This window comes from Gobio gobio, assembly GCF_949357685.1.
Source record: "Gobio gobio genome assembly, chromosome: 11".
Taxonomy (NCBI): Eukaryota; Metazoa; Chordata; class Actinopteri; order Cypriniformes; family Gobionidae; genus Gobio; species Gobio gobio.
In genome coordinates this window covers 179217-189842 of record NC_137104.1, presented here as the reverse complement: position 1 = coordinate 189842, position 10626 = coordinate 179217, and the positions used below count along the sequence as shown (strand labels likewise).

Here is a 10626-nt window from a genome sequence, read left to right as displayed (position 1 = left end):
GAGAGTTCTGAATAAACACGAGTCCCAGTCACGCCGAGTCCGTCTTCATCATTATTACCAACTTTGTAACACTTGCAATGTACCATTACAGCGAGATGAACGAGTTAGTAAGTGTTGAGTATAGCATTATTTCTAGATATGTTCCAATCATATGAAAAGCGTCAGTGACGCGCATTGAGTAACGTTACACAGCGCAAACAAAGACTCAACAGCAGTAATTGAATGTAATCCAGTTTATTGTGGGTTAGCTGGCTAGCCCGGATATGCTCACGCTTACCCCCCTTCTGCTTAATCTCACCCGCGTTTGGCTCCTCCGCTGTGGGCAGATGCAGTACTGGGGGTCGGGGATGCTGAAGGCCGAGCTTCGGCGTGTGTGAGGTTAAAGATCTGACTCTGCTGGTGTTAAGCAGAAACTCATGACTGTATGCACATTTTAGAACCGATAGACGCGACGAGGACGTACAAAAACACTGACTCACAAGATAGAAAACACGAAAACACCGCTCTGTCTGTCGGGAGAGAGAGAAGCCGCAGTGTGTGCGCGAATAATAAATAATTAGCTACACATCAGAAATCACTGATCACAGATCAGAAGGAACTGAAGAAAGACTTCTGTTTTCATCTGTACATCCAAACACTGAGAAACTGCCAGCGTTCACTCGTTCACAACACATGATCTCTGGAGCGTTTGCATGGGCGTGGCAGATTCTCTGGGCGGAGGAAATGGAGGAAACCGTTCCTGCTCTGATGTCATAACAGGAGACTTCAGGATTGGCTCGTCTGGCCTGTCATTTTCTCAAAGGCAGAGAAAGACAGCCAGAACTCGGGTTTACACCGATCAACATTTCTATCCACTTGGGGACAATATTCAGGCTAGGGGAACTCATATTAATGTTGAAAAACCTCATAAAATGAAAATTTCATGCCATGGGACCTTTAAAGAAGAATATAATGTGTGTGTGTGTGTGAAAGTAAAGGTCTTCTGTCCTCTTCTGTGTCAGACATCAATGAGCTGAACCTCCCGAAGACCTGCGAGATCGTTTTCCCAGACCAGGACGACCTGCTGAACTTCAAACTCATCATCTCGCCAGACGAGGTTAGCATCCGCTCATGTGACAGCTAGCATGATTTAGCCATGTTATATTCATGATGAAGCGTGTTTGAGACTGATCCGGAGTCATTCTTCTTTCCTCTGCTTCTCCACAGGGTTTCTATAAAGGTGGGAAATTTGTCTTCAGTTTTAAGGTAAACCTCAGCTCGACCCTTCCAGAAACACACAGATGTGACTCTGACCCAGATCATGACTTCTTTTAATCCGTGTGGCGTTCCATTCCTCGTGATGCCACATTAAAGACACACACACACACGTGACCCTTGACCTCACAGCCATAGGGTCCATCTTTAAAAACTGAGATTAAATGAGCTCTCCGTTGAGGTATGGGTTATTATGATGGGACAATAGTTGGAAAATCTGGAATCTGAGGGTGCATTAAACTCTAAATATTGAGGAAATCTCCTTTAAAGGGTTAGTTCAGCCAAAAATGTAAATGGTGTCATTAATGACTGAGCCTCATGTGGTTGGACACCCGTCAGACCTCCGTTCATCTTCAGACACAAATGAAGATATTTTAGTGTAAATCTGATGCTCTGAAAGGCCTCCATTGGCTCAACTTTACACTCTCAAGACCCTTAAAAGACACTAAAGACTAAAGTTACAAAGTCCATCTCACTACAGCGGCTCTACAATAACTTTATGAAGACGAGAATAGTTTCTGTGCGCAAAAAAACCCTAAATAACGACTTGTATAGTGATGACGATTTCAAAACACGGCCTCATGAAGCTTCGAAGCGTTATGAATCAGTGAGTCGATTCAGCGGTTCAGAGCGTTATGAATCAGTGAGTCGATTCAGCGGTTTGAATCGCCAAATTTCAGCAGTTTGGCGGCTTGACACGCGATCCGAATCATGATTCGACTCACTGATTCATAACACTCCGAACCGCTGAATCGACTCACTGATTCATAACACTCTGAACCGCTGATTCGACTCACTGATTCATAAGGCTCTGAACCACTGAATCGACTCACTGATTCATAACGCTCTGAACCGCTGATTCGACTCACTGATTCATAACACTCTGAACCGCTGAATCGACTCACTGATTCATAACGCTCTGAACTGCTGAATCGACTCACTGATTCATAACGCTCTGAAGCTTCATGATGTCGTGTTTTGAAATCGTCATCACTATATAAGTCGTTATTTAGGGTTTTTTTGCGCACAGAAACTATTCTGGTCTTCATAAAGTTATTGTAGAGCCGCTGTAGTGAGATGGACTTTGTAACTTTAGTCTTTAGTGTCTTTTAAGGGTCTTGAGAGTGTAAAGTTGAGCCAATGGAGGCCTTTCAGAGCATCAGCTTTACACTAAAATATCTTCATTTGTGTCTGAAGATGAACGGAGGTCTGACGGGTGTCCAACCACATGAGGCTCAGTCATTAATGACACCATTTACAGTTTTGGGTCAACTAACCCTTTAAAGTGTCCTGAGAACTGCATATCACTACTAATAATACAGTTATGATATATTTACAGTGGAATATCTTCATGATGGCAACATTTGCATGAAAGAGTGTGTAATTTTGACCCAATGATTGGCTGTGGGCACAGATATACCCGTGAGACGCAGGACTGCTGTAGAGGTCAAGGGTCACACATCTGTTATACTGTAATATTTCTCCTGCATTAGTGCAGTTGTGTAGCACACACACACACACACACACTTCTAAACGCTTCTAACGGTCCGTCCTCTTTCAGGTAGGACAGGGTTACCCCCACGACCCTCCGAAGGTCAAATGTGAAACGATGGTTTATCACCCCAACATTGACCTCGAAGGAAACGTCTGTCTAAATATTTTGAGGTATGGTGTGACCCATCTTACCCCTCTGCAGATCTCTCGCCTGGTCAGATATGAAAGCCTTTCTTCTGTTGTGCTGAAGAAAACACGAGATCTGATTCCCGTTAATAATTTGTCTTTTTGTATTTTACATGAGTTTCTGATCCTGTATGGACTGAAATGACATCACATGTTTTCCTTCAGTCCTGATGCATTGTGGGAGTGTAACCCTGACTCTTTATATTTCAGAGAAGACTGGAAGCCAGTGTTGACGATTAACTCCATCATATACGGACTACAGTATCTGTTCCTCGTAAGTGTCCGGATCAAACATGTGACCAAACAAAGTATGAACTTAAAGAGTTAGTTCACCCAAAACTGTAAATGGTGTCATTAATGACTGAGCCTCATGTGGTTGGACACCCGTCAGACCTCCGTTCATCTTCAGACACAAATGAAGATATTTTAGTGTAAAGCTGATGCTCTGAAAGGCCTCCATTGGCTCAACTTTACACTCTCAAGACCCTTAAAAGACACTAAAGACTAAAGTTACAAAGTCCATCTCACTACAGCGGCTCTACAATAACTTTATGAAGACGAGAATAGTTTCTGTGCGCAAAAAAACCCTAAATAACGACTTATATAGTGATGACGATTTCAAAACACAGCCTCATGAAGCTTTGAAGCGTTATGAGTCAGTCAGTCGATTCAGCGGTTCAGAGCGTTATGAATCAGTGAGTTGAATCATGATTCGGATCGCGTGTCAAACCGCCAAACTGCTGAAATCACGTGACTTTGGCGATTCAAACTGCTGAATCGACTCACAGATTCATAACGCTCTGAACCACTGAATCGACTCACTGATTCATAACACTCCGAACACTGAATCGACTCACTGATTCATAACGCTCCGAGCTGCTGAATCGACTCACTGATTCATAACACTCTGAACCGCTGAATCGACTCACTGATTCATAACGCTCTGAACCGCTGAATCGACTCAATGATTCATAATGCTCCGAACACTGAATCGACTCACTGATTCATAACGGTCCGAGCTGCTGAATCGACTCACTGATTCATAACGCTCTGAACCGCTGAATCGACTCACTGATTCATAACGCTCCAAACCGCTGAATCGACTCACTGATTCATAACGCTCTGAACTGCTGAATCGACTCACAGATTCATAATGCTCTGAACCACTGAATCGACTCACTGATTCATAACACTCCGAACACTGAATCGACTCACTGATTCATAACGCTCCGAGCTGCTGAATCGACTCACTGATTCATAACACTCTGAACCGCTGAATCGACTCACTGATTCATAACGCTCTGAACCGCTGAATCGACTCAATGATTCATAATGCTCCGAACACTGAATCGACTCACTGATTCATAACGGTCCGAGCTGCTGAATCGACTCACTGATTCATAACGCTCTGAACCGCTGAATCGACTCACTGATTCATAACGCTCCAGACCGCTGAATCGACTCACTGATTCATAACGCTCCAAACCGCTGAATCGACTCACTGATTCATAACGCTCTGAACTGCTGAATCGACTCACAGATTCATAATGCTCTGAACCACTGAATCGACTCACTGATTCATAACACTCCGAACACTGAATCGACTCACTGATTCATAACGCTCCGAGCTGCTGAATCGACTCACTGATTCATAACACTCTGAACCGCTGAATCGACTCACTGATTCATAACGCTCTGAACCGCTGAATCGATTCAATGATTCATAATGCTCCGAACACTGAATCGACTCACTGATTCATAACGGTCCGAGCTGCTGAATCGACTCACTGATTCATAACGCTCTGAACCGCTGAATTGACTCACTGATTCATAACGCTCTGAACTGCTGAATCGACTCACAGATTCATAATGCTCTGAACCACTGAATCGACTCACTGATTCATAACACTCCGAACACTGAATCGACTCACTGATTCATAACGCTCCGAGCTGCTGAATCGACTCACTGATTCATAACACTCTGAACCGCTGAATCGACTCACTGATTCATAACGCTCTGAACCGCTGAATCGACTCAATGATTCATAATGCTCCGAACACTGAATCGACTCACTGATTCATAACGGTCCGAGCTGCTGAATCGACTCACTGATTCATAACGCTCTGAACCGCTGAATCGACTCACTGATTCATAACGCTCCAGACCGCTGAATCGACTCACTGATTCATAACGCTCCAAACCGCTGAATCGACTCACTGATTCATAACGCTCTGAACTGCTGAATCGACTCACAGATTCATAATGCTCTGAACCACTGAATCGACTCACTGATTCATAACACTCCGAACACTGAATCGACTCACTGATTCATAACGCTCCGAGCTGCTGAATCGACTCACTGATTCATAACACTCTGAACCGCTGAATCGACTCACTGATTCATAACGCTCTGAACCGCTGAATCGATTCAATGATTCATAATGCTCCGAACACTGAATCGACTCACTGATTCATAACGGTCCGAGCTGCTGAATCGACTCACTGATTCATAACGCTCTGAACCGCTGAATTGACTCACTGATTCATAACGCTCCGAACCGCTGAATCGACTCACTGATTCATAACGCTCTGAACCGCTGAATCGACTCACTGATTCATAACACTCCGAAGCTTCATGAGGCTGTGTTTTGAAATCGTCATCACTATATAAGTCGTTATTTAGGGTTTTTTTGCGCACAGAAACTATTCTCGTCTTCATAAAGTTATTGTAGAGCCGCTGTAGTGAGATGGACTTTGTAACTTTAGTCTTTAGTGTCTTTTAAGGGTCTTGAGAGTGTAAAGTTAAGCCAATGGAGGCCTTTCAGAGCATCAGATTTACACTAAAATATCTTCATTTGTGTCTGAAGATGAACGGAGGTCTGACGGGTGTCCAACCACATGAGGCTCAGTCAGAATTTACATTTTTGGCTGAACTAACCCTTTAAAGAGCACCTATCATGGAATTTTGAAATGTAGCTTTCATGTAGTGTGTAACATAGATCTAAGTGAACAAAAACATCCTGTGATAGTTTGAAATATGACAGTGCACCGTATATATAGTTATTTTCTTTCAAAAGTAAGAGTCGACTCGGAGTCATTTTTAAGAATCGTTAGAAGACCGAAGCTTTTTCTCTGACTAGATGACGTCAACTTGTCAAGTTATTTGAATACGATACGCCCACTTATTGCGCTCCAAGACGCCAGTGAAAACTAGAAAACATCATGGAGACGAGACGCTGTGTTCTGAAGTGCCACTCAAAAGCAAACTTTTTTCATCTGCCCAAGGATGAGCATTTGAAGACTAAGTGGCTTGAAGACAAACCATACATCGTCGCGATTGTGTGTTTATTAGTCGTCAAATGTATGTTTCGCGATCTCAGGAAGCTTTTATTATGGACTTCTATTATGGCACATGGTTCTTCTTCATCTGTCTGTATCATATATGGATTACATGTGCACAGAGCGCCCTCTGGCTGCCAGGATGAGCTGAAAACAACACATAAGAGACTCAATCGCTCATGATTAGGCTATAACTGCCCATTTTGAGGAAGTATTGAATAAAAAATACTCCTCTGTTTAGAAATTTGACACAGACATGAGAATCTATCAATATTTCTCCTCATCTGCACACTTTTGAACTAAAAGCCCTGAGTGATGTTGATTTGTCGCGAGTCTTCGTGAGGAGAATAGAGGAGTTTATGAATGAGATCAGCTGAGGCTCATATTACAATCAAACGGTACCGACGCGGTTTTCATATTCATAACTCCTGACACATATTAACAAATTACTGTCACTATAAGACTTTGATGGGCGTTCCGTTTCCGAAAATATTTGCACAGACTATACCAATCACAACTGACTGGGTCATCGGACCAATCACAGCAGATTAGCGGCACGTAAAGGCGGAGTTTTGAAAAGTGAATCACTAAAGGAATCATTTGAGAATCGCTGTCAAAACAGGTCAAAATAAATGCATATTATAAGAAAACTAAAGTCTTTTTTGTCATTGCATGCATGCAAAACTGTTGTTGGGGACTTCTAAAACAATATTTGGAACATTTTAAATGCCATGATAGGTGCTCTTTAAGAGAATCGATTAAATTGGCTATTTTTGACCCAGCCCTAGTATCTAACCCTTGCTGTGGTTTAGTGTGAATCCAGATGTAGATCCAGATATAACCCCATCCTGGCGTTGGTGTTGTAGCTGATGGTGTGTGTGAGGAAGTGTCCTGATTGTCCCGTGTGTTTCCGCTCTTCCAGGAGCCGAATCCCGAAGACCCGCTGAATAAAGAGGCAGCTGAGGTCCTGCAGACCAACCGGCGGCTCTTCGAGCAGAACGTCCAGCGGTCGCTGCGCGGAGGATATGTGGGCGCCACCTACTTCGAGCGCTGCCTGAAATAGTCCCTCACATCCCAGAATGCATTTATCGTTTACATGCGCTGAGACGAGCTGACCGACACACTGACCGGAGAGCAGCGGGGGGGTTAAGGATAGGCTGGTCAGTGATTGTTGCTCAGAGAATTCAGCCGTATTTTGCCACTATGCTGGTACCCACTGTTTATTTTCGCTGAGATTCACATGCTAACTTATCGTCCCACTCACAGCCCAGCGAGGCTCAGGCTCCGCCCCTTCTGCTCCGCTTGAGGATGACCTCCTCTGGGCTTCGGGACTGCCTTGTGTCGCACATCTACAACTGTGTTTAGTAGTCACTCATTTTTACGTTTGCAAAAAAAGCCGTGTATCTGACCAATTCTGATTGACAAATTGAATCCCCGCTGAGACGGCTAGCCCAGACTGACCGGTCCCTCTGCTAATTGGGCCGCTGTGAGCTTGGGAGACCTTAAGATGTTTTGCTGTAGTTTTCCGGGGTGGGGAAGGGGTGGGATCGTGGGCTTTTCTTCAGAGGGAGGGAAGGACGAAGGGTTGCGTACAATGTTACAATTCTGTTGTGTATATTGAAATCCCAGTTGTTCACGATGACTGCAATATGAATTATGTTAAATAAAATATTGACTTGAATGCCTACATGTTAAGACGAGTGTAAAGCAATGACAACCTCAATAACGTGTTCATGTGACCGCGGGGTAAGTCGAGCCAGTTTCTGAAAACCATGGTCACTCTGACTCTAAACGTAACCTGTCTGGAGACGCTTCTCTTAATAAACCTTTTATGGTTAAATAATCTGCCACTGAACAAAAACACAAAGTGAGAAAAGCTCTGTTTTCAGGTCAGATATTCATCATGAGGACACACACACACACACACACATGGAGGATTTTACACTCAAAATGAGTAATACACACACACACTTATCCATCAACTTGATAAATGTTGCAGACATGTTTTACTCTCCACAAACTAATGCCTTTAACTTGTGTGTACAAAACACAGAATGACATGAATGTGCAGAGATTTGTACAAATAGAGACAGTTGTGAATACAAAACTTCGGTTGTGTATTAATGTGGGTCAGAATGTGTGTGTGTGTGTGTGTGTGCAGCGAGTAAGATCCGGTGAAGAGTGTATCATGCATTCATGGACTCGTCTGAGAGTCGATCCTTTGATTCATGTGGATTTTGAGACTTTCATTTCGCCGGTTTGGCCTTGCACGACACACACACACACACACACACACAGCTGTCTAAGAAAACCTGCTGCCACTAGATGGCGTTATTCTGCCTATAAGCAAGCAGATTAAATCAGCTTATAAACACAACATTTCTCTCCCACAGAAACCATTATAAAATGCTTAATATGCAATATAGCGCATCTAGGTGAGCCGTTCTACAGTAATGGCTCGTGTGTGTGTGTGTGTATCGGCTACAGCTCCTCTCCTCTGCTTTATTAGTGATGAACAGAATGTGTTCTTTATTATCTCCGTCTGTAATTCAGCCAATAAGCCTGCAGGAAATGCTTTAAACGTGTATTTATAAACGTGTTCATATTCTGGGCTCATCTGCCTCTGTTTGCACATGCTTTATTAAGAAGAGTTTGGTCTGCTCTTCTTAAAGTTTCGAATATTCCCGAGCATGTGAAACTGCAGGAACTCTTCCTGAGCTCATCATCAACACGAGCGCTTTCTGCCATAAAGTCTGTTATAAAACTAAACACTCAATGTGGCTAAAACCGGGATATTAAAAGTAGTCTATACACTATTGAACATGCGCTGTATTATATATTAAGTATTTTAGAATGGTTTAACTACTTCTTTTCAAACGTCATCTAGAAAATAAAAACAATAAAGAAATGATAAACTTGGACCGGCTGATCTGGGAATGGAGGTGCTGAAACACGGCCTCTGTGTGACTCCCACACCGGCCTCAGGGACTGATCTCAGATCTGCTGAGGCCTTGCTTTAAATTCAATCAATTATGAAATGTTTATTCCTTAATATCAAGACTTACAGAGACATCAAAAACCCGAACCCATGAAGAAGTGTTCAATAAAACATGACATGGAGAAACTCTTTATTGGGTTAGAGTTAGATCTTGACCTCATACGCACACTCTTCCTCCTCTCACACACTCTTCCTCCTCTCACACACACTCTTCCTCCTCTCACACACTCTTCCTCCTCTCACACACACTCTTCCTCCTCTCACACACACTCTTCCTCCTCTCACACACACTCTTCCTCCTCTCTCACACACTCTTCCTCCTCTCACACACTCTTCCTCCTCTCACACACTCTTCCTCCTCTTACACACACTCTTCCTCCTCTCACACACTCTTCCTCCTCACACACACACTCTTCCTCCTCTCACACACTCTTCCTCCTCTCACACACACTCTTCCTCCTCACACACACTCTTCCTCCTCTCACACACACTCTTCCTCCTCTTACACACACTCTTCCTCCTCTCACACACTCTTCCTCCTCACACACACACTCTTCCTCCTCTCACACACTCTTCCTCCTCTCACACACACTCTTCCTCCTCACACACACTCTTCCTCCTCTCACACACACTCTTCCTCCTCTCACACACTCTTCCTCCTCTTACACACACTCTTCCTCCTCACACACACACTCTTCCTCCTCTCTCACACACTCTTCCTCCTCTCACACACACTCTTCCTCCTCTCACACACACTCTTCCTCCTCTCACACACACTCTTCCTCCTCTCACACACTCTTCCTCCTCTCACACACACTCTTCCTCCTCTCACACACACTCTTCCTCCTCACACACACTCTTCCTCCTCTCACACACACTCTTCCTCCTCTCACACACTCTTCCTCCTCTTACACACACTCTTCCTCCTCACACACACACTCTTCCTCCTCTCTCACACACTCTTCCTCCTCTCACACACACTCTTCCTCCTCTCACACACACTCTTCATCCTCTCACACACACTCTTCCTCCTCTCACACACTCTTCCTCCTCTCACATACACTCTTCCTCCTCTCACACACACACTCTTCCTCCTCTCACACACACTCTTCCTCCTCTCACACACACTCTTCCTCCTCTCACACACACTCTTCCTCCTCTCACACACACACTTCCTCCTCTCACACACACTCTTCCTCCTCTCACACACACTCTTCCTCCTCTCACACACACTCTTCCTCCTCTCACACACACTCTTCCTCCTCTCACACACACTCTTCCTCCTCTCACACACACTCTTCCTCCTCTCACACACACACTCTTCCTCCTCTCACACACACTCTTCCTCCTCTCA

The 10626-nt window shown here is 44.1% G+C and overlaps 1 protein-coding gene across 1 annotated transcript in view; it reads left to right on the top strand.

Annotated features, from left to right (window-relative positions):
• ube2m (ubiquitin conjugating enzyme E2 M) overlaps positions 1–8377 on the top strand; it is a 10407-nt gene extending 2030 nt beyond the window's left edge. The window contains exons 2-6 of the mRNA XM_079828967.1: positions 1002–1096; positions 1207–1245; positions 2816–2919; positions 3145–3208; positions 7197–8377. Of these exons, the coding sequence (XP_079685093.1) occupies positions 1002–1096; positions 1207–1245; positions 2816–2919; positions 3145–3208; positions 7197–7337 (443 nt within the window). The 3' untranslated portion in view covers positions 7338–8377. The remainder of the gene's footprint in view (positions 1–1001; positions 1097–1206; positions 1246–2815; positions 2920–3144; positions 3209–7196) is intronic.
• Positions 8378–10626: the final 2249 nt, after the last annotated feature.